Genomic DNA, 25,331 nt, shown 5'->3' with positions numbered 1-25,331 from the left:
GGGAATTGAACAGGCAACCCTTTGGTTCACAGGCTGGCACTCAATCCACTGAGCTACACCAGCCAGGAAGCACAGAAACTTCTTATCAATATATGTGCGCATCCTCTGTTCAGGTGAGAATTTTTGCTTTCCTTTCTGTTTTGCAAGTAGTAAAGTCTTTTTTAAAAATATATTTTATTGATTATGCTATTACAATTGCCACATTTTCCCCCTTTATTCCCCTCCACCCTGCACACCCCCTCCCACCCACATTCCTCCCCTTTAGTTCATGTCCATAAGTTATTTGGCTTCTACATTTCCTATACTATTCTTAACCTTCCCCTGTCTATTTTCTACCTACCACGTATGCTACTTATTCTCTGTACCTTCCCCCCACTCTCCCCCCGTCACTCCCCTGCTGATAACCCTCCATGTGATCTCCATTTCTGTGATTCTGTTCCTGTTCTAATTTGCTTAGCTTTTTGTTTTTGTTTTTGTTTTTTAGGTTCGGTTGTTAATAGCTGTGAGTTTGTTGTTATTTTACTGTTCATATTTATGATCTTCTTTTTCTTAGATAAGTCCCTTTAACATTTCATATAATACGGGCTGGGTGATGATGAACTCCTTTGACTTGACCTTATCTGGGAAGCACTTTATCTGCCCTCCCATTCTAAATGATAGCTTTGCTGGATAGAGGAATCTTGGATGTAGGTCCTTGCCTTTCATGACTTGGAATACTTCTTTCCAGGCCCTTCTTGCCTGTAAGGTTTTTCTTGAGAAATCAGTTGATAGTCTAATGGGAACTCCTCTGTAGGTAACTCTCTTTTTCTCTTGCTGCCTTTAAGATTCTCTCCTTATCTTTAATCTTGGCTAATGTAATTATGATGTGCCTTGATGTGTTCCTCCTTGGGTACAACTTCTTTTTGGGACTCTCTGAGCTTCCTGAAAGTCTGTTTCCTTTGCCAGATTGGGGAAGTTCTCCATTATTTTTTCAAATAAGTTTTCAGTTTTTTGGTCTTTTCTCCTGGCACCCCTATGATTTGGATGTTGGACTGCTTAAAGATGTCCTGGAATGGCTCAGTGGATTGAGCGCCGGCCTGCAAACCAAAGGGTTGCCAGTTCGATTCCCAGTCAGGGCACATGCCTGGGTTGTGGGCCAGGTCCCCAGGTGGAGGGGGGGGGTGGTGAGAGACACCCACACATTGATGTTTCCCTCCCTCTCTTTCTCTCTCCCTTCCTGTCTCTAAAAATAAATTTTTTAAAAAATCTTTAAAAAAAGATGTCCTGGAGTTTCCTAAGCCTCTCATTTTTTTGAATTCCTGTTTCTTCATTCTGTTCTGGTTGAATGTTTCTTCCTTCTGCTCTAAACTGTTGATTTGAGTCCTGGTTTCCTTCTTGTCACTATTGGTTCCCTGTAGATTTTTCTTTATTTCACATAATGCAACCTTCATTGTTGCCTGGGTCTTTTTTATGCTGTTGAAGTACCCAGTGAGTTTTAGAGCATCTTGATAACCAGTGTTTTGAACTGTGCATCCGATAGGTTGACTCTCTCTTCATCATTTAGTTGTATTTTTGCTGGAGCTTTAAACTGTTCTTTCATTTGGGCCTTTTTTTTCCAGGGGTAAGGGTGTCTGGGCGCACCTGTTACATAGTAAGGGACAGAGCCTTAGGTGTCCCCCAGGGCAGGGCAACCCACTTGGCTGCGTTGTGATGCTGTCTGTGGGGGAGGGGTCCGAGAGGGAACAATGGTGCTTGCTGAGCTCCAGCCGGCTTTCAGTCACTTCCCCCACTATCCACAATCAAATTGGGCCCTTCTGGTGCTGATTCCCTGGTAGGTGGGCTTGTGTATGTTTTAGGACCCTGTGGGTCTCTCCAGTGAACTCTCCTGTGAGGCTGGGAGTTTCTCCTGCTACCTGCTCAACCCCCACAGGTGTTTTCAGTCAGAGGCTTTGAGGCTTTACTTCCCTGCACTGGAGCCCTGGGTTGTGCATTCTGTCTCATTCCCCAGTTGTTGCTCCTGGTTTATCGTCACATGAATGTGGAACTACCTGGTTCGCCAGCCGCTGCCTTGCTGCAAGCCCTCTCTGCCCAGCTGGCTCAGCCCCTCCTACCATTCTGGACGAATGTTTCTTCTTTAACTCCTTGATTGTTGGACTTCCATACAGTTTGATTTTCTGTCAGTTCTGGTTGTTTTTTGTTTTTAAATTTGTTATTATCCTTATGTTGGCTGTGTGAAGAGGCACATTGTGTCTACCTATGCCTTCATCTTGGCTGGAAGTCTGCAAGTAGTAAAGTCTTAAAATAGTAATTACATGTACGCATTTCCACCACATTTAGCAGTGATGCCCAAGATGAAAATCAAGAGAAGCCATGGGAAATTGGCAATCTTAAGGATTAGATCATTTTTCCATGTTTATTTCATATTCTTGTATTTATAGAATTTGGTTTGAGGACTGTCATTGAAAGGCCTTCATATTCATGGACAGTTTGAGAACTGGATTTTTCCAAAGTATTTTTCCAAGAGCTATATTGATAAGGTAATGCTTGACAATCCAATTACTTTCCCTGTACCCCCACACTCTGAAGTTACAATAGTTCTTTGAGTGCTTACATGTGACAGACAACAACCCTTTAGTATGTTAAGTACTTTATTCAAGCTTCCAAAGCCGAAAAGTGGGGGAGCTGGGATTTAACTATAATTGTTCAGTGCTCATTTTCTTTCCATTACACCATACTGCTTTCCTAAATAAACTGAAAATAATTTTAGTTTGTGTTCTTAGGTTTTCTTTTTTTAACCCTCATCTGAGGATATGTTTATTGATTTTAGAGAGAGAGGAAGGGGGAAGAGGGGAAAGAAAGACAGATATCAATGGGTTGCCTCCTGCACACACCCCGATGGGGGATTGAAGCCGCCACCTAGGTATGTGCCCTGAGCTGGAATGGAACTTGCATCCTTGGTTAGGACGATGCTCTAACCAAGTGGACCACCTGGCCAGGGTGAGTTTATAGTTTTTAATAGTTTTAGTTACTTGGTGACTAAACATTTTAATAACTAATAGAAACCTTTATGGTAAGATATTTAGGTAATGTTTAAAGAGATAAAAGTTTTGCCCTGACTGTAATGGCTCAGTTGGTGGGGTGTTGCCCTGTAAGGTATAAGGTGGCTGGTTTGATTCCCAGTCAGAATTGGAAATTGCCTGGGTTGTGGGTTTGGTCCTCTGTTGGGATGAGTACGAGAGGTCACCAGTCAGTGTTTCTCTCTCACATTAATGTTTCTCTCCCTCTCTTTCTCCCTTCCTCTTTCTAAAAATAAATAATAAAATCTTTTTAAAAAAATAAAGAGATACAGATTTTTTTGAATTTCAAGTTTTAATTCAAATAGTATTTCTTTAAGGTATGTACATTTTATTTTTAATTCGAACCACCACTGGGAGGATTTATTTGTCATCTCAGTGTTCTTAGACTTTAGCACACTTGTTTATTCTTTTCCCTGTTGCATAATCCCAATGCATTGTATTGGTCTGGAGGCAGGAATGTTGCAGATGTTTTTTCTTTCAAACCTCAGATTTGCTCTGGGGTTTAGAATTAACCTTTAGAATGTATTGGATTTATCCCCCATATGCCAGAGATCTGTAAGTTTCTTTTTACGTGAGCTGAAGTTTTCAGGCGATTGAGTAACAGATGTTTTCCTTAAAAGCAGTTAATGATCAGAGAAAAAGACTTCAGTGTGGAAATACTTTAGGTTTCTCCTGTAATATGATCAGCACATACTTTCTTCTCTTGTAGTTCAATTGTTCATATTGTTGGAAGGGAGGAAATAACTAAACTGGTAATTAAAACATTATATATCCTGTTATTTTTTTCCCCACACAGTAAACTGAAAAGGATTTGGACTGACTAGGGCACTCCATTCTGTGAAACTCACATTGTTTGCGTACTGTTGGCAGGCCTCGTTAGGGGGTAAATTTGCTTTTTCTGTGTGTTTGCCAGTAATGATTCCTGTCTTTTTACCGGAACTTGCCATTTGGATTTTCTCCTTCCTAAACTGGCTGGCCCTAAACAGTCAGACCTTTAGTTATTTTTTCTGCTCTTGTTTTTTTCCCCCCTGTTATTCTTAGGTTTTCAAGTATTTAATAAGCTGAGGATATTGGTCACTGAGATATTGCCTGGTCAGGGTTCGGCATTGTGCCCAAATTTGTTGGGCCTCACAGGGCCCAGAGTTCTCTGTGCTCTAACAAATGAGCTACAGTTCTCAAGAGATCAGTGGAGCTTGTTTGTTATCCTGTATTCTCATCCAGAGGAAGTAGATCTTTGAGAATGTCTCAGGAAGGGTAAGTGAGTTTATTCTTTCTCCCTCATTTTTCTCAGCAAAGAGGTGTCCTAGTCATCTGAGTGAATTGGAGGATTAATAAGCAGTGCTACCAGTCAGAGTGGAGGGAGAGGGAGAGATTGAAAGTTAGCTGAAAGCTTACATTGTTAGTATTTCACATGTAATATGCTGTGAAGTTACTATTGCTATTTTGAAAAACAGCATTGAGGGTGGATAATCTTAATAGGAATTTAGTGAGTTTAAACATCCTTTTTACTTGGCGGTAAACTCCTTTTGTTTTTTTGGTAGAAAGTATTTATGAAGATTGGAAGCAGTCAGGGGTGTCTTACCAAAGAGTTTTACAAAGAAGTGAGTGAAGTTTAAACTTTCTAAAGGTACTATTTTAAAATAAATAGTACCTTTAGAAAATGGGGGAGAGAGGAAGAAAATACTGTGAAAGATTGAGTGAACAACCTATGATTTTGTATCCTTCTGGGCATTGTAGGCAAAAAATAAATTTTTTTGAACCATCTATTCATCTTTACTATGTAAAATAGTTCTGTGGTTTTTTGTTGTTTTTTTACTGTTTAAATATCTCTCATGCTTCAGAATCTGAACTGTTGCTGATTTTCTTTTTGTGACCACTATAATAGGTGACATGTAAGTTAATGTCTGCATACTGTTGATTATCTCATTTTTAGCCTTCAAGCATAACTAGACTTCAGAGAGGCATTTCCCGTGATTAAGTAAGACATCTCTCTCAAACTGTCTCTAAAAATACAGGAAAATTTTGATTTTGTGGAAGCTCTTAGAATTTCCTCATTCTTTGTTCTATTAGAAATTTTGAAGTAGTTTCAGAGAATTGTGCTTATAATTTATTTTAATCTAATTGTGTATTGATTATGAGCAAAATAAAATTGGCCTACTTTGCTGCTATTTTTAAACCTCATTATTGGGTAAAGAAAACTATGGTACAGATCTGCAGTTGTTAAACAATCGTTAGGATAAAGATTATCACAGATGCTGCTATATTTATTAGTTTTGTACACTTTGTTGTTTATAAAGCTGGCTGTTAGATTTAAAAAGAACTGTATTTCTAGGTGTAGTCAAAAATCTTGGGAAGTAAGTACTACTAATTTTCCCCCTGTGATAAAGCATATGTTAGAATGGGTTTAGTTAGATATATACGTACCAAAAGACACTATAAGGGCTGAGATATTCTTTTATGTTTATTTCTAAGGGTCTCTAGGGCAATTCCTTTACTGTCTGAATAGGTAATGAACCAAGTGCATTTGAAATGCATGGATCGCATAAATGAAATCAATTAGCTTTTATTCTCCTTTGTTATCTTTAGAAGTAAATGGATAAATTTTGTACCTTGAGATGAAAAGAATTCTTATATTTACAAATTCTGAATATATGATATTTTGATGAATAGTACAGTCTGTTATTTGGTGTCTATGAAATATTTCCCTAATAGTAATAGGAAAAGATTGTTGAAAGAGTTAAGTCACCAGAAATTACACTTGAGCCTTATTTAAATGTGGGGTAATCTAGACTGTGGTATTAGTATAAGGATAGGCTCACACTGATCATGAATAAAACCTAATAGGCAGTTTGTAGATCTACACACACATATCGTCAATTGATTTCCAGCAAGGAGGCCAAAGCAATTTCATATAGAAAAAATAAAAACCTCAGCCTTTACTTCAAACCATATAAAAATAATGCAAAATGGATCATAGATCTAAATATAAGTTAAAAGGAATGTGTAGGCAAAAATCTTTGTGACTTTGAGTGAGGTAAAGATTTCTTAGATAAAACACATAAAAACATGAGAGACAAAATTGATAAATTGGGCTTGATCAAAAATTGAAAAAGAACAAAATGGTTCCTGAAGGACACCATTAATAAAACACTGGGAGAAAATATTCTCAATACATATATATCTGATAAAAGACTTATATAAAAATACATGAAGAATTTTTACAATATAACAGTAAAGCAAACAACCCAATTGAAAAATGGACAAAAGACTTGAATAGATACTCACACACAAAAAGATATGGCCAATAGGCACTTGAAATGATGCTCTACATCATCATTCACTAAGGAAATACATATTAAAATCTCAATAAGATACCACTGCATCTACTAGAGTGACTAAATTAACTAAATAGAGCAATTTTCGACCTTTTTCATCTCATGGCACACATAATTACTAAAATTTTGTGGCATACCAAAAACCATATTTTTTGCCAATCTGACAAAAAAAAGATATAATTTTGATTCACATTGGATGGCTATTATGTTGGCTGTTGTCATTTTTAAATTGGACAATCTAAGGGAAAAGAGAGGTCAGTGCCCCTGACTAAGTAGTCAGGTATTGCATGTTTTAAAAATTCTGTGGCACACCAGTTGAAAATGATGAACTAGAATGCCTAAAATGAAAAACACTGACCACATGGAGCAACTGGAACTCTCCTGCATTGCTGATGAGAATGCAAAATAAAAAACAGTTTTTAAAGTTAAACTTACCATATGACCTCATAATTCCATTTTTAGGTATTTATTTAAGAGAAATGAAAGTATGTCTACACAGATTTGTATGTGACTATTCATTGCATCATTATTTGTAATAGTCAATTCTGGGAACAATCCAAAAACCCATGAACTGAATGAATAAACAAATTGTAGTATATCCATACAATGGAATACTACTCAGGAACAAAACAACTAATTTTGGTACATGAATGAATCTCAGAAATACTCTGCTAAAAAAAGAGGTGTAAATATCAACTACAATGCTGTTTGATTCCATTTATAAAAAACCTGTATAGGATTTCTGGTCAAGATGATGGTGTAGGCAGACATGGCTCACCTCTTTGCACAACCACATCAAAATTACAACTAAAACATAGAACAGCCAGCACTCAGAACCATCAATAATTGAGTTGAATGGAAGTCTGACAACTGTGGAGTTAAAGAAACCACAGCCATCCAGACTGGTAGGAGGGATGCAGGTGCAGAACAGGTTGGTCCCTCACCCACGGATGGTGAATAAAAATTCAGGAGTGATATCTCAGGAGTGAGGAGTCCCAGTCCCATACTAGGCCCTCTGACCCAGAGTTCCATGACAGAAAGATAAGTCCCCATAACTTCTGGCTGCAAAAACCAGCAGGGATTGAGTCAGTGGAAGAAAATGCTGGAGCCCCAAGCAGCTCCTCTTAACCCATACACAGACTCACCTACTCAGACTTACTTTCTTTGAACTCCAGCGCTGGGTTAACAGCTTGAAAGGCACCAGTGGTATATAGGGAGAAGCTGAAGTGTCTGGCATCAAGGGGAGCAGAGGCCATTGTCCCTTTTCTAAACCCTCTCCCCCACAGAGCCTGGAAACTGGTGCCATATCTGAGACTCCATCAACCTAACACTCTTTGACCCGCCTTGGAGATCCCCAGAGACTCTGCCATACTCAGTTTATGGCCCCTCCCAAGCTGCTTTTCCATATGGATAGCTGGTCTTGGCTCATGCTTCACAACTTTCTTGTTTCTCTCAAACAAGCAACAGCTGCCTTAAGTGAGCCCCAAGCCTGGTATTAGCAGCAGCCAGCCTAGATTCACAGCTTGGCTTCACCTAGGAATCTCCAAGCCCAGCACAAGTAGCAGCCACTTCAGCTTGCTTTAGAGCTCAGGCAGGGTGGCCCTGGGTGAACCACAGGAGAGGGCTGAACTTGACCTCCAACACCTGACAAACTGCAGGGCCAGTGCACCCTGTGGATAGCCATAGACCATGTTTGGAGCGCCACCACCCTGACCCTGCACAGCTGATCCTCCACAGAGAGTGGAAGTTAGTAGTCAGTGGTCACAGCCAATTCTTGCAGCTGACTAACCGGGTAAATCCCTCCCATTGATCTGCCAGCAGCAACCAAGGCTCAGCTACAAGGGGAGAGTTTATTCAAAAATGGCATACCTTGAGTACCCAGCTTGGGTGATAGGGGAGGCTGTGTCATTGGATCCTTTAGGACATCTGCTACATTAGGCCACACTCTCCAAGCATTAGACTCCAAGACACAGAGTCAAGGCAGCTCGACCTAATATACATAGAAACAAACACAAGGAGGCTGCTGAACGAGGAGGCAAAGAAACATGGCACAAATGAAAGAACAGTCCAAAACTCCAGAAAAAGAACTAAACAAAATGGAGGTAGGTAATTTATTAGAAGCAGAGTTCAAAACACTGATTATAAGGATGCTCAAGGAACTTAGTGAGGATCTCAGACACATAAAACAGATCTAGTCAGAAATGAAGGATACACTAATTGAGATAAAGAACAATTTACAGGGAAACAACAGCAGAATGGGTGAAGCGGAGAATCAAAGGAATGATTTGGAACATAAAGAAACAAAACACAACCACACAGAACAATAAGAAAAAAGAATCCCCCCCAAAAAATATGAGGTTAGTAAAAGCAGCCTCTGGGACAACTTTAAGCATTCCAACATTCACATCATAGGGATGCCAGAGGAGAAGAAAAAGAGCAAGAAGTTGGAAATCTATTTGAAAAAATAAGGAAAGAAAACTTCCCTAATTTGGTGAAGGAAATAAACATGCAAGTCTAGGAAGCACAGAGAATCCCAAACAAGATGGATGCAAAGAGGCCCACTCCAAGAGAGAGCATAATTAAAATGCTAAAGGTTAAAGATAGAGAATCTTAAAAGCATCAAGAGAAAAGAAGTTAGTTACTTATAGGGGAGTACCCATAGCACTGTCAGCTGATTTCTCAAAAGAAACCTTGCAGGTTAGAAGCTATTTGCAAAAAAAATATTCAAAGAGATAAAAAGCAAAGACCTGCAACCAAGATTACTCTACCCTGCAAAGCTATCATTTAGAATTGCAGGGTAGATAAAGAACTTCCCAGACAAGAAAAAAACTAAAGGAGTTCTTCATCACCAAATCATTATTATATGAAACGTTAAAGGGACTTATTTAAGAAAAAGAAGATCAAAACTATGAACAATAAATAAAATGGCAGTACATACATATCTATCAACAGTTGAATCTAAAAAACAAACAAGAAGAACAGAGATGGAATGATGGGTATGGAGAGGGTTTTGATGGTTGCCAGATGGAAGGGAGATGTGGTGGAATGAGTAAAAAGGTGATGGGTTAAGAAGACAAATTGGTAGTTACACAATAACCATGGCTATGTAAAGTACAGTATAGGGAATGGAGAAGTCAAAAGAATTTATAGGCATGGCCCTCGGACATGAACAGTGGTGTGGGGATGGCCTGAGGGTGTGGGTTGTGCTTGGTGGAGGGGGGCAAAAGGGGAAGAGTTAGGACAACTGTAATAGCATAATCAATAAAATACAATTTTTTAAAAAAAAAGCATAGGCTGAGCCCTGGCTGGCATAGCTCAGTGGATTGAGTGTGGGCTGCGAACCAAAGCATCGCAGGTTCGATTCCCAGTCAGGGCACATGCTTGGGTTGCAGGCCACGGCCCCCAGCAACCGCACATTGATGTTTCTCTCTCTCTCTTTCTCCCTCCCTTCCCTGTCTAAAAATAAATAAATAAAATCTTTTTTAAAAAGTCTTAAAAAAAAAGCACAGGCTGATAAGCCTAATTTATTCTTTCTGAGGATGTTCCTCAGAAAATATTAAATCAAATTAGCAGGCTGGTATTTATGGAGAAAAAAAAAAAAAAAAACAAAAAACTAATGCCATGAAAATAATTGCTTTTATAATCTAATCAAAATTTCTTGCTGTGTCTACATATCTACGGTATTTAAACTTTTACTTTTTAGGAATCCGTTTCATAATTTAGAAAGTCCTTACCTGTATTTTTAGATCTAAGCATACTTTTTACTGAAGGATGGGGACACAAAGGCAGACTATCTTGCCATTAAGTTTTTTTTTTTAAATATATTTTATTGATTATGCTATTACAGTTGTCCCATTTCCCTCCTTTACTCCCCTCCACCCTGTACACCCTCTCCCACCCATATCCCCCCCTTTAGTCATGTCCATGTGTCATACTTACAAGTTCTTTAGCTTCTACATTTCCCATACTATTCTTACCCTTCCCCTATCTATTTTCAACCTACATTCTATGCTACTTATTCTCTGTACCTTTTCCCCCCTCTCTCCTCCTCCCACTCTCCTGTTGCTAACCTTCCATGTGACCTCCATTTCTGTGGCTCTGTTCCTGTTCTAGTTGTTTGCTTAGTTTCTTTTGGTTTTGCTTTAGGTGTGGTTGTTAATAATTGTGAGTTTGCTGTCCTTTTACTATACATGTTTTTTCTTTATCTTCTTTTCTTAGATAAGTCCCTTTAACATTTCATAAAATAAGGGCTTGGTGATGATGAACTCCTTTAACTTGTCCTTATCTGAGAAGCACTTTATCTGCCTTTCCATTAAGTTTTTAAAATAATAGCTTAATTGAGATATACTTTGCATACCATTCAATTCAACATTCTTTTTAAAGTGTACATTTTAGTGGTTTTAATATATTTAGAACATTTTCACTACCACCCCCTCCCCCCAAACTCCCCATTCCCACCTCTTCACAGCCTCTGGCAACCACTAACTTTTAGGAACTTTTTAGTTTAACATTAATTTTTAGTTCAGTTAAATATTGTGTTTGCTCTTTACAAGGCCCTGTGCTAGGTATTGGGTTAGACCTTTTTGACATCTTTGGATATTCTAAGTGAAAATTACTGTAGGCACATATGTTTGTATCTGCCCTGTACTTAACTTTTTTCCTAAGTTAGTTTTCCGATCTTTGTTTCTCATCATTTTTCTATTTTTTTTGGGGGGGGGAACCTCTAATTTATTCTTTGGGCCAGTGATTTCCAACTTTTTTCACCTCATGGTCTGCATAAAATAATTACTAAAACTGCAGCACATCAAAGAATATATTTTTTTTTTAAAAATTGGTTCATTCACACCAGATGGCTATGGTATTGGATGTTGTCACTTTTTAATTGGACAATCTAAGGGAAGCGAGGTCAGGGCCCCTGACTAAATAGATGTTGTGTGTTTTGAAAATTCCTGAGGCACACTTGTTGAAAGTCGCTGCTTTAGGGCTGATCTGTATTTTTTATTATTTTGTATACTTTAATAATAACTTGAATTCTTTCTTTTAAAATATCTTTATCACCACTGATACTTTGTTCTAATGAGTGGAAAGCATTAAAGCCAATGTTGTGCAGTGCCTGGTCTCAAAGTTCATAATCTAGTAAAGAATATGAGAACTACCTACATATTTTATGTATATGACAAAATATAGTAATGGCAAACATAAAGGATTTTTCATATTCAGACCTCTTACATAAATTCAGACCTCAAAAATAGTTAACTATTTTATATAATTTAATTGTTGGTGAAATCTCTTTGACCGGTTAGAAAAGTAATCTGAAACCCAGAGGCAGTACAGTCTCATAGTTCTGTGGCACAGCCAGAATAGTTTCTTGAAGGAATCACTCAAGATTCCTTAAAAAATAAAATAGCACTAACAAAGACATTTCAGGTATAAGGAACAGCAGAAACAAAGCTTTGGCGTACCTTTAGGAAATACATGTAGTTCATCTTGAGTATTAGAGCAAAAGGTGTGTGACAGGGAGAACGTGAGATAAAACTGGTTTTGGAAAGATGGTAAAAGGCTTTGAAGTCCTCGAAGATACAAGAACTGGCACTTTATGAGTCGGGTGGCTGTGAGAGTTGTCTGTCTAGAGGTTACTACGTAGGAGAGCAGCACGAGCAGGACTGGGCTTTGGGACAGTGCTTCTCGAACTAACGATGGTGAAAGGCCAGTTTTTAAAAAATTTCCAGTTTGCTTCAAATAAGTACACTTATAAAATGTAAAAATGAAATACTAGAAAATGAAGAGACAAAATGTACATCTACCTTTTTTTATTATACATTGAACAAAACTTTTCTGTCAAGTTGTTAAAAAGTTTTTAAATACTTGCAGTTTCTGTATATATCAAGTCATGGACTGGGAACAGCTGCTCACAGGCCAGCATTGGTCTGTGGACCACACTTGGCATAGCACTACTTCAAAGCGGTTAGTTTGGCATTGAGAACAATTGGGAGATGATTGCTAAATAGTTAGTGAGTTAATGAGGACTTGGACAGGTTGTTCGCAGTGTGAACCGAATGAAAGGTACGGATTCCAGAGACATTTGGAAATTTAAATGAAGGCACAGGAGATGATTGAGATGATGTGGATTTAAGGGTGAGGAAAGAATAAAAAGATATCAATTAGTTTTCAGGTTTAAGTGGGAAAGTTAGAGTGCCAATAGCACAGAAATAGGAACTAGTTTGGGGAGAAAATGCTAAGTTTTCAATGAAAATTTACATTATAACATTTTATCAAGGTAAACACACATACACACAGAGGGAGTCACATTTTGCACTCTCAAAAAAGCACTTGTAACTTTTTCTTTTCTTTGATTGTAACAGACTTTGAGTATGTAATTACACAAACCCATAACCAAAACATGCCCAAGAAGATTTTATACTTGTATCCTTAGTTTCATTTGTTGTTGCAGTAACTGCCGCTGGGCGCTCGGCCAGGAAATTGTGACTCCCAGGCAGTTGGAGGAGTCAGGGATACAGTTCAGCATTGCCAAAGAAATTCTATTCCAGATGGATTTGTGTGGAGCAACAGTGATATCCAATGACAAGTTAAATTAGACACAGAGGTGTTTTCTCCAACACTGTCCCAGAAGATACATGCTGTTGAGGGTCTGGTTCAGACCAAAACAGTCTTTGAAGTTAGGTTAAAACTATAAAAAAGAAATTTTACCAGGGACTTGAAGAAGAAATTTGTTATGTGACTTCAGGAACTAGTTGACTCAGATAGCTTTACACTTTGCAAAACGGCAACCAGTGACAGATGAGGTAATACTGCTTTGAATTGTCAGTTAAATCTCAGAACCATTGAGTTTGTTATTTGCAAAATTTCAAATTTAGTAAATTGCATGTTCATGGTCCTTAAGTGTGAGAATATTAGATTCCTCTCAATGCACAATATATTAGTAGTCTCATTTTTTATTATTAATATTTATGTTTATTCATATAGAATTTCTTCAGATTTCATGTCTTGCTACAGTAGGATATGATAATGAAAGCTATTACATTTGTCTTGGTGTTGAAGTCTGTGCCTGGTTTTATAGTGTTCCTGTGTCTGTCTGCTAAAGATTGTTTTTCTTGTTAATGCTCAAAGCTGTATCTCGCAAATGACTTAGTGTGTATGGAGGAATTTCTGGCTGATAATTGCATTTTAAGGTTGGATGCTTTAGTTCAGTCGTGCTTCTTAAGGTGGCAACATTGTACTTTATTTAAAGTAACCTTTGGGAAGTTAAGTCACAAATATATTCAAGCTGTTAGAGGGCAGAGTATGTTTCACTGGTTAATAATTTAGATAAGTGACGTAAGGAAATGGGCATTGGCAAAGATACAGTCAAGGTCTTGGAACCAATAAAAATTTTTGGATTCCCCAAGGCAAGTAGGTATCTTTTAGTTTTAAATGTGTGGTGGGACAGTGATCCAGTCTTTAGTACCTAGCACTTTCTTTTGTTACAACAAGATTAGCTTCCCTTGAAGACTATATCCTGGAGACATGCGTGGTATTTCTGACTCAAGGCTGTTTCTCTGCTGAAGTCAATGCATACTTTCAGCATTTGGATGTTTATTGTATTTGTACATTTTAGCATAAGCTGTATTATTGCAATTATCTATCATGTAGCTGTTTCATTTTGTCATTATAGCTTTTCTTAGGCACTTCAGATATTTGCACATGAATTAGATTGAATTTCCTATAGCCCCTTCCTCCCATGTTTTGTGGCATAAACTAGGGCAAGAACAGGAGAAAATGAGAATATATGTGAGGTTTTTCCTTTTAGTTTCATAATAGAAATGAATTAGAAGGGGACATAGGAATGATTGTTTCTGTTTTAAGTTCAGGAATTGCTTCTGTGGGTGAGGGTACTTACTTTGAATGAAAATGAAAAGATAAAGGATATTTGGCAAAAGATCTTCATAGAGAAATGTCTTATTTCCTAAATTTAGTCATTAAGAAAGTCTTCCCTGGCTCTGACTACTCCCTGCCGGGGAGCTTCTAGAATATTTGTCACAAAATGGTACTTGCCTTGTCGTGGGCATTTAACAAATGTGTTGATTGAATCAAGTGACTAGTCACAGAGGAAAGAGTATGATTTGGTAGATATTTAGCAGTGATTTTTTTTGTAAAAAAACAATAGATTTTTGTTACTGATATGTGGATAGTTTCTTTGTGCCTTCAGTACTGATTGATGTTAGCAAATCTCTTTTCTTCCCCGACTTTCGCTGTTCCAGAAACCAGCTCACGGCATTCTTCTATCAGAATCAAAGCTGTTTATTTTATTATGTGGTCCTACATATCTCTCCTGGATTGCATCACAAGGAAGAAAAATCTTCCCAGTCATTCTTGCCTGAATTCCCACAGAATATTTTAGGCATGTCAGCTGTTTGGGCTCTGAGCAAGGATTTGATCCATTTGGCCCCCTAGCCTGAATTGAAAGTGTGTTTGAAAAGCTAACCGTCAGTGGTAACATAGTTTCCAGAGTTAGAAACATTATTTTGTTTCTTTTACTCCTGTTGTGACTTCAAAAAGATTTATGTAACTGGGAAAAATGATAATAAAGCAGACATATATTTGGGGTAGTGGTATGTTTAAAAAAGGTTGGGATGGGTGTCATTTATTCTCTGGTTCCTATATCTTTCAACTCTCTGTTACTCCCGCAATTTTCAACTCATGGCCAGAGGAATTCTTAAATCATGCAGCACCTGACTATTGTTGAGTCGGGGGCACTGACCTCTTTTCCCTGAGAATGCCAAAGAAAAAATGGCAACAGCTAACACCACAATAGCTGTCTGGTGTGAATGAATCAAAATTATACCTATTTTTTTGTTCAGATTGGCAAAAAAAAATATTCCTTGATGTGCCATAGAATTTTAGTAATTATTTTATGCATACTATGAGATGAAAAAGGTTGAAAATCGCTGTGTCACTTTCTTTTTCCCCTTTCCTCCACTACTAACGTGAGGCAGAGTAAATACTGATTTTCCAGAAGACTAGTTTTTTTAGGGAAAGTAAATATTTTATATAACACCTCTCAGGAATTAAGAGTTTTATAGAGCTAATCTAGTATGCATAGTACACTGTGAAGTAAATAATGATTTTTATATTTTTCAGAAAAGTTCTGAATTCAAGGGCCAACTGAAGTGTTTTTAAGTTAATGTTTGGTTATTTGTCTGCATATAAAATTGGCATATGCATTTTAAAATGAGAGGAAATGTTTTCTATTAAAAGTTAAAACAATAACATGTTGGTGAAGCATTAGAAAGAAAGTCAATACCTAGATCAATGGTTTCCAAACTCTTGAGTATTTCAGCAGTTAAAATATGTAACATTCATTCCTGTACATACTTATTTATAATTTATACTACCGTCCTTATTTATAGAAAACATACACAAATTAGACATTTTTAAATGATGAAATAAATATAAGTAGGAGATCTAATATTTTTCTTTTGCACCCCAGTAGAGTCTTCCGCATCCCCTGGTACAGTCAACTCTTCTTTGGAGACTGTTGGCCTAGACATTAGTGGGCGAGCGCAACCCAGGCATCTTTATTTTAACTGGTTTCCTAGGTGATTTAAAACATTCTCATTTCTCACAGTTACTTATGAAATAAAGGCAAAGAAAAGATTTGGTAATGAGCATTCATTCAGTAATTTTGGCCACAAAGCTTATTTTCAGAAGCTGTTGAAACTTATCCCAAACACCATCATGATGATGATCTACAGCTATTATATTTATAGTTTTCCCTGACCCTTCTGAAATTTGAATCAGATTGTTTTATTTCTTCAGATTCTGATCATTTGTTCTTGCCTGCAGGATAACATCCATACTCCCATAGCGTGCAAAGTCTTCATGATTTTGACCCCTGTTAACCTTTTTACCTTCATAGCTTATATATATATACACATATATATGTATGTATGTATATGCATATGTGTGTATATATATATATATAATTATGCTATTACAGTTGTCCCAATTCTTCCCCCTTTGCCCCCCTCCACCTGGTACCCCCATTCCCTCCAGCATTCCCCTCCCTTCATATTCATGGGTTATGCATGTAAGTTCTTTGGCTACTTTATTTCCTATAATGTTCTTAACATCCCCATGTCTATTTTGTACCTACCAATTTGTACTTCTTAATCCCTGAACCTTTTCAAACCCCATTCTCCCCTTTCCCCTCCCAGCTGATAACCCTCCAAATGATCTCCATATCTATGTTTCTGTTCTGTTCTGCGTGTTTGCTTAGTTTCTTTATTAGATTCAGTTATTGATACTTGTGAATTTGTTGCCATTTTAATGTTCATAGTTTTGTTCTTTTTCTTAGATAAGTCCCTTTAACATTTCATATAATAATGGCTTGGTGATGATGAATTCCTTTAGTTTTACCTTGTCTGGGAAGTACTTTATATCTGCCTTTCAATTGCTTTGCTGGATAGAGTAATCTAGGTTGTAGGTCTTTGCCTTTCATGATTTTGAATACTTCTTGTCAGTCCCTTCTTGCCTATAAAGCATCTTTTGAGAAATCAGCTAACAGTGCTGTGGGAACTCCTTTAGAGGAAACTCTCTGCTTTTCTCTTGCTGCTTTTAAGGTTTTCTATATCTTTAATCTTTGGCATTTTAATTATGATGTGTCTTGGTGTGGCTCTCTTTGGGTCCAACTGGTTTGGGACTGTCTGTGCTTCCTGGACTTACATGTCTCTTTCCTTCACCAAATTAGGGAAGTTTTTCTTCATTATTTTTTTTTTCAAGTAAGTTTTCAATTTCTTGCTGTTCCTCTTCTCCTTCTGGCATCCCTATGATTTTGATGTTGGTACATTTGGGAATGTCCCAGAGGCTCCGTAATCTATTCTCATTTTTTTTAGAATTCTTTTTTCTTCTTGCTTTTCTGATTGAATACTCTTTTCTTCCTTATGTTCCAAATTGTTGATTTGAATCTCTGCTTTATCCCCTCCACTGTTGGTTCCCTGTGGATTTTTCTTTATTTCACGTAATGCCACCACCTTCATTTCTGCCTGGGTCTTTTTTATGCTGTTGAAGTGCCCAGTGATTTCTTTGAGTATCCTGATAACCAGTGTTTTGAACTCTGCAGTCGATAGGTTCCTTATCTCCATTTCATTTAGATCATTTTCTGGAGTTTTTCTTTGTTCTTTCATTCAGGCCATATTTCTTTGTCTCAATTTGGCAGCCTTCCTGTGTATCAGGAAGAGCTGTTTGACTCCTTGTGTTTGTAATGTGGCCTTTTGTAGAAAAGACACCTGTAAATTGTGTGGGGTGGAGTCTTAGGTAGTCACCAGGGCTGGGTAACTGGCTTCACCGCTTTGTGGCTCTGTGTCTCGGAGGGCTCAGAGAGGGGGCAGTGCTGCTGCCTGGCCTCTGGAGATTGCCCGAGAGGAAGCTGTCTCCCTGGCACTTGCCCCCTTGCCCATCATTCCACTTTCCTTCCTTTTTCCCAAATGCCACTTGTGCCCTTCCAGCTATTGCCCTGGTGCTTAGTTCTGGGAGTGTGGGTCTGCATGAGTCCTAAGTCCTTTGTGGGTCCTTTAAGAGAAGTCTGTTGAGAATCCTGCAGTTTCTTCCATCGCCCCAACCCCCACTGGTTTTTGCAGCCAGAAGTTATGGGAACTGATCTTCCTGGTGCTGGAACCCTGGGTTGGGTGGTCTGGTCTGAGGCTGGGATCGCTTGCTTCCAAGGTATCCTTTCAAATTTTCATCCACCACATGTGAATGTGGGACCACCCATTCACCGCCTTTCAGTGTCTCCACCCCGCTTACCTATCTGGATGAATGTGGCTTCTTTAAATCCCTGGTTGTCAGACTTCCATACAGCTCGATTTTCTGACAAATCTGGGTCAGATTTATTTTGAGGTCTAGGTGTGATTTTTTCTGTAGTTATTTATGTATGGAGGTAAGGTGTGTTTACCCATGCCTCCATCTTGGCCAGACGTCCTCTTCGTAGCTTTTGTTGCCCTTTTCCTCCACCCTTGTTCCTCTAGAAAACCTTACTTTGCAAAAGTAAACAGAAAAACAAAACCAAAGAAAACTACTCAGTTTCAGCCACAATAAATTCATAGTTCACTCTAAATCTTGTCCTTGCTTGGTTATTCTGCCCAGATTGCCTTTGTTGCTTTGTTCTATTGGAAAACTTCTCATTGTTTAAGATTGAGCTCAGGCACCGCTTCTGGTTTCTAAAGAACTGGTATTCTCCTCTCCATGATACTTTATGGCATTTACTGAATTGCTGTAAGTTATTTGCTTATAAGTCTTTCTCCTGCTAGGCTGAATTTCTCAGGGGTAGAGATTCTAAGTTGAAACAGAAGTTTCATGAGGGCAGTTACTCACTGCCGTAGTATAGTTCCTAACAGGAACTTAGTAGGCAATCAGTAAATATTTTTGTTAAAGTATTTTATTTATTTTTCGAGAGAGGGAAAGGAGAGAGAAAGAGGGAGAGAAGCATCATTGTGCTAGAGAAATATTGATCGATTGTGGTTGCCTCTTACATGCTCCCATCTGCGGACCTGGCCCCCAACCCAGGCATGTGCCCTGACCAGGAATCAAATTGGCAATGTTTTGGTTCATAGGTGCCGGCTCAGTCTGCTGAGCCACACCAGCCAGAGTTCAAGAAGTATTAACGTTTGTTAATACTTACAATGTTTGTTGAATGAGTCTATATTTTTGTCTTTAGTATCTGGTACCTGGTAGCTTATATGAAGCTTTGTTTATTAAATAAATTGCATATGGATGAGTGAATGAATCATAAAATCTCAGAAATAAACTTATTTTATAGGATTATATTTTGAAAAAGAGAGCTAATTCTTGAAGTTTTGACTTCATGGTGTTTTTAGTACCAAAACACAAGAAAATCCACATGTTTTCATATAATATCTGATTTTACTGAAGGTATACAAATGATTTGAATAATTTTATTATGACTTTTCATATTGGTATTTCAATGAGAAGCTATAGAAAGTCAAATAATTATATTAAAGTTAATATTTTTTTTTGGTTTCAGTGTTAATTAACATATCTTTTATTCCTTTCTTCAGGGTGTTTGTGAACCGAAGTTTAGCCATGGAGAAAATAAAGTGTTTTGGTTTTGACATGGATTATACACTTGCTGGTGAGTAGCACTTTTTCATTGCTTTAGATATATTATAGTGGGTCCATAGTAGGCAATTCAGTAAACACTTTTTGATTTAATAATATATTTAGCTTCCAGAGTATCTTATTATCAAGCTGCTTCTATGAGATTTGAGAGTATTAAAATTACCAGATATCTCTGACATTTAGTTTGTACAGATAGGTAGAACAAGTGCTAAATTAGTTTAGAGAACCTGGTAAGAAATGATGTGGTGAAATAGTATATTTGTGTATATTTGGGCACTTTTGGCTTTTATTTTATTAAGCTGTTCTTTAAGGATGGAATTTTGTGTCTCTCACTCTACCATAAGGTAGACCTTCATCAGTAAATTTTAATAATTATCTTTAAGACAAATGGAAAATGTGTTCGTTTTTCACTGAAATGATTGTACACATACTATGTAAAGACTTTTTAAAAACTAGAGCTGTTAGCTTTGTTCGGTGTCAAATACACCTTAAACACTAGCACTGTGCTGCTTTTTCCTTCCTGTCTCTAAGATATATTTGAAGTAATCAATGTGTTAGTCAATAGTTGCAATGTGTTTTCAGAACTTACAAAGTTTTTGTAAAAATACTTGCAGTCTGGTACAAATGTTAATGACAGTGTCTCTTCAGTTAAGAAGAAGTGTGGATGAGGGACCGAGTTGAGCACGTGTACACACGTGTATGTGCGTGCACGTGTGTACGACTGTGACACTCAGAGAAGGAGCTTTCACAAACTTTCCCAAAGCATGCTGCTTTTAAACACAAAAACCTTTACATTGTGTAAGTTTACTTCAGGTAACTTTTATATAGCAGTATTAGACAACTGACTTCTGTCTGAATCTTAATTTGTTCAATTTAGGTACAAATATAAATAATATTAATGTACAAAAATGAATAGTTGTAGTCTATAGTCAGCTGCCACAGATATGGCCATGATATTTACCAAACAAGTTATGTATCAAAAATAAACACTGAGCCCTGGCTGGTATAGTTCAGTTGGTTGGAGCATCATCCTGTAACCAAAAGGTTAATGGGGTCAAAAAGTGATGAACTTTCCCCACTCGGTTATTAAGACATTCTTATTGAAATAGCTCAATAAGTATTGAAGACCTGTGCCTGACACACTTCGTTACTGAGCTTTGAGATAACTATGTATATTCCCACAGAATAATGAAAAAAATGAATTTTCTTATTTAGTGAAAAAAGTCACTAAATCTTAATCTCTAAACTTGAAAAATAGCTCATTTGCTTTTTTGGTTTTTTGTCCCTCACTTCATATTTTAATGACTACTCTTAGTCTGATTACTCTTACTCTTAGACTGTAATGTGCTCTGCTTATATAGTAGTGATTATTAACATTATCAAGTGCTTATTATGAGCCACACTCTAAGTGTTTTACACAGATTATTTCATATAATACATGGACTATTTCATTTATGTTGCATATTTAATGTTTACAAAAACTCTATAAGGAAGATAGTATTATTGTCTTCATTTTACAGATGACACTTAAGACATTAAGGACTTTCTTCAAGGACACTTAGCTATATGATATAGTTGAGATAAGATTCAAACCTAAGCATACATGTACAGAGTAAGTTTAAATTATCATTAGAATAATGACCATTTATAGTGAGGTATAATTTCATATCAGTAGGCTTGCCCCCTTAAAGAACCGAGGACAAAGCACTTTGAAATAGTCATCTTGAGAGAGAGACTATATACTACTACAACAATTCCATGTTGGGTGAAAAACGTTGTCGCTCTTCTTGTGGTAGTGCCTCCACTTCATATAGCACACAGAAAACAACTTTATTGACTTACTACTCTCATCCATTTTCCAGAATGTTATTCATTAAATTTATCTGTGAATAACTTGGTTATTTGTGAAACAAACAAACTGTATCCTTGAAGTGCTGCTGAGGACTTTTCATCAGAAAAACGTGCCATAAAGTACACAGGCAAGACTAAAAAAAGTGGGGGTTTTGTTTGTTTGTTTTTTAACACTTGAGTATTTGAGATAAATATCCCTGGAGTAAATGCAATAGACTCACAGGGTGTATTCTTGGAAAGGGTCTGTTTTCTTTCTGAAGCATTCTCTGAGACATTGTTTTCTCTGTACAATCTTGGGTAGATCATGCCTCAGTGCAATTTATGTGTTACTTGCAGCTTGTTTACTTGCCTATAAGGGCAAAGCCTTTCTTTTTCACGTTTATGTTCTGTTTGCTACCTAAAGCCTAGCATATAGTAGGTGCCCAGTAAATATTTATTGAATGAACAGTTAGGGTGCATACATTTTAATATATCAGTTTAAGACTGAATCATGGTACTTTACCCAGGATATACTAATTATTCAATGATATACTTTTAAATATAAACTTACTTATAAAATTTTAATAAACATTTTTGAGAAATAAAGTTAAAACACATGCATTTTGAGTATATAAATAATGAGTTTGACAAAATACATGTTGCCTCTTGTTATCACCACCACAATCAAGGTATGTTTCCATCACTCAAAAAAGTGCCCTCATTGCCTCTTTGAAGTCAGTTCTCTCTCCTATCCCTTTTGCCACGGGTTTTTGTTACCATAAATTAATTTGCTTTTTCCAGACGTTCATGTCAATGGAATCATGTACTGTGTACTCTTGGGCCTGGTTTCTTTGATCAGCGTAATGTTTCAGTGATTCATTCTTGTGTCTGTCTGTAAGTAGGGCTTTGTTGTTTGTTTGTTTGTTTGTTAACCTCTAACATTTTAAAACTTTTTATTTTGAAATAACTTTTAGGCCTGCAGAGGAGTTGTAAAAATAATAGAGTTTGCCTTTCTCCTAATGGTAGTATCTTACTTGATCATAGTACAATTGTAAAAATTAAGAAATAGATTGAAGTGTTATTCATGTTTGGGAAGAATACCACAAAAATGATGTGCCCTTCTTAAAGAGCAATACCAGGGTGCATAATTTTGATAGGTCATATTGCTAGTAATATTAACCCGTCAATATTATGAAATTACCCCCTTTCTCTTGAAAATTTCTTTTTTATTTTTTTGGTGGGGGAGCCAGATTATTGAGTACACCACAATTTGTTTATCTGTTGATGAATATTTGGATTGTTTCCAGTTTGAGGCTATTACAAATTAAGCTCTTGTGAGCATTGGTGTATGGGTCTTTTTGTGGATGTTTATTTTTATTTCTTCTAGGTAAATACCCAGGAGTGAAATTGCTAGATTACAGTGTTGCTCAGTGGGTTGAGCGCCAGTCTGCGAACTGAAAGGTTGCCAGTTCACCAGTTCCATTCCCAGTCAGGGCACAAGCCTGGGTTGCAGGCCAGGTCCCCATCTGGGGGCATATGAGAGGCAACTGATGTTCTCTCACACATTAAAAATAAATTATTTTTCTTTTTAAAGAAATTGCTAAATTATATGTTTACCTTATAGGAAACTGACAAATGGATTTTCTTTTCTTTTTAAAGAGATTTTATTTATTTATTTTTAGAGAAAGGGGAAGGGAGAGAAACATCAATGTGTGATTGCCTCTCAAATGGCCCCCACCGGGGACCCAGCCTGCAACGCAGGCATGTGCCCTGACTGAGAATCGAAACGGCGACCTTTTAGTTTACAGCCCTGCCTTAGTCCACTGAGCCACACCAGCCAGGGCCCGACAGATGATTTTTCAAAGTGGTTACGCTATTTTAAATTCTTAACCAGAAAGCATGAAAACCCTAGTTGCTCCACTCTTCACTAACACTTGATGTTATCAGAACTTCGTATTTACGCATTTAGTGAATGAACAGTGTTACCGCACTGTGATTTTTACTTCATGTTTCCCTGATAACTAGTGGTGTTTATGATCTCCATATGCTTATTAGCCATTTATATTTCTTTCGTAAAGTGCCTTTTCAAATACCCATTTTTAAACTGGGTTGTTTGTCTTTTTATTGTTGAGTTATAGTTCTTTATCCTGGTGATCTGCAAATTATTTACTTTATCCTTTCCAATCTGTATATCTTTATATCTTATTTTATTAAAACATTTTTTGGGGCTAATTGCAGTGGCATTTTAAATCTTAGTACCATGTTGAATAGAGGTGTTGAGAATAACCTCTTTGCTATGTTCTTGATCTTAGAGAGTGTTCAGTTTTTCCACTATTAAAAACGCTGTTGTAGGGTTTTTGTGGATGTTTTTTTTTTTTTATCAGGTTGAGGCGGTTCCCTTTTAATCTTAGTTTTTTAGGAGTTTATTTTTAGCATGAGTAAGTGCTTCATTTCATCAAATACTTTGCTCCCTCTATTGATTTTTTTTAAAGTCTGTTAAAAGGGTGAATTACATATTTGATAGAATTAACTGAATTTGATAGAATTAATGAAGCCACCTAAGCTACGAGTTATTTTTGTGGGAAGATGTTAAATATATACATTCAACATTTAAATATAGATCTAGGGCTAGCCAGAGTTTCTTCTTCTTCTTGTATCTGTTTTGATCATTTATATTCATTTCATCTAAACTTTAAATTTATTGGCATAAAGTTGATTATAGTAATCTTTTATTATAAGGTCTGTAGTAATGTTCTCTTTCTCATTCCTGATATGGTAATTTATGTCTTTAAAAAAATTTCCTTCATTAGTCTAGCTAGAAATTTATCAATTTTATTAATTCTTCCTACCAAAGGAAACTTTTGTTTCAGCAAATGCATGAGAGTGAGGGAGATATAAATGTAAATGTGACTTTAAAGTAATTATACATATGAAGTTACAACCTGTTCTCATAATTACTGACTGCAAAAAAGTAATTACTTACAAAATGAATACATTAAAGTAGTATCCAAATACTTCAGGCCCCATTATCTTTTATTGGGCTTATGTTTTCTATTAGGACCTAGGCAGTAACCATTTTTGTTTTATTATAATTTTTAAGTTTATGATTGTTTTGCTTCTGTGTTCTGTTAGCACCATTAACATTGTTTCTTATGTTAACCTACTGTCTTTCTTGCTTCAAGTGTTTATGGAAAATACCAACTTTTGCCCTGGCTGGGTGGCTAGGTTGGTTGGAACATCATTGTCCCATACACCAAAAGATTGCGGGTTTGATTCCTAGTCAGGGCACATAACCTATGCTGCGGGTTCAATTCCCCATTGGGGTGCACACGGGAAGCAAACGATAGATGATGTTTCTCTCTCACTTTGATGTTTATAGCTCTCTTCCTCCCCTCCTTTGTCTCTAAAATCAATTAATATATCCATGGGTGAAGATTTAAAAAGAGAAAATGCCAATTTTCTGAGCAGGATGAAATATGGCACAATGCACTCCTTTGATTTTTTCCCCCTATTGACTTTAGAATTTGGAAATTCAGAGAAGAAATTACTATTTCTTATTTTTTTTTTCAGTATTAGTTCAGTATATATTACCTGCTTTATAAGTAGTAGCTGTTATAATAAATAGCTACCTTCTTCATATAGTTACTCCTATAAAACAGAGAAGACATTCAGTAAGCACTTGATTTCTTTTATTAAGGGAAGGAATAACTAATAAGCGTTAATTTTATCTGAAATGAATTGGCTATTCTGACAAACAGAATTTTGAGTGATACAGAGTTACCATAAACAGCATAGATAGATTACTAGTTTGCAGAGTTACAGTGTAGTGAAATTGATGGTGAGCCTAGTATTGATGCATCTGCAGTATGTGGTTAGGACATCACATCTCAAATGGCAGTCATGTTTTGAGTCAGGTTATATTTATTGAGAGAGGGTGGCTACTGGCTTAGGGCTTACCTTATCATACTGTAAACTG

The 25,331-nt window shown here is 36.9% G+C and overlaps 1 protein-coding gene across 6 annotated transcripts in view; it reads left to right on the top strand.

Annotated features, from left to right (window-relative positions):
- NT5C2 (5'-nucleotidase, cytosolic II) overlaps positions 1-25,331 on the top strand; it is a 101,848-nt gene that overhangs the window by 35,592 nt on the left and 40,925 nt on the right. For 4 of the 6 annotated variants that reach the window (XM_045853779.1, XM_045853777.1, XM_045853780.1 and 1 more), the window contains exons 3-4: positions 33-113; positions 19,465-19,538. In XM_045853779.1, the coding sequence (XP_045709735.1) occupies positions 33-113; positions 19,465-19,538 (155 nt within the window). Of the gene's footprint in view, positions 1-32; positions 114-4,110; positions 4,311-19,464; positions 19,539-25,331 lie in introns of those variants that run through there. The other 2 variants (XM_045853783.1, XM_045853778.1) reach the window with 2 other exon arrangements.

This window comes from Phyllostomus hastatus, unplaced genomic scaffold, assembly GCF_019186645.2.
Source record: "Phyllostomus hastatus isolate PE091 unplaced genomic scaffold, TTU_PhHast_1.1 phas_scaffold_1066, whole genome shotgun sequence".
NCBI lineage: Eukaryota > Metazoa > Chordata > Mammalia > Chiroptera > Phyllostomidae > Phyllostomus > Phyllostomus hastatus.
This window is presented reverse-complemented; position numbering and strand designations above follow the sequence as displayed.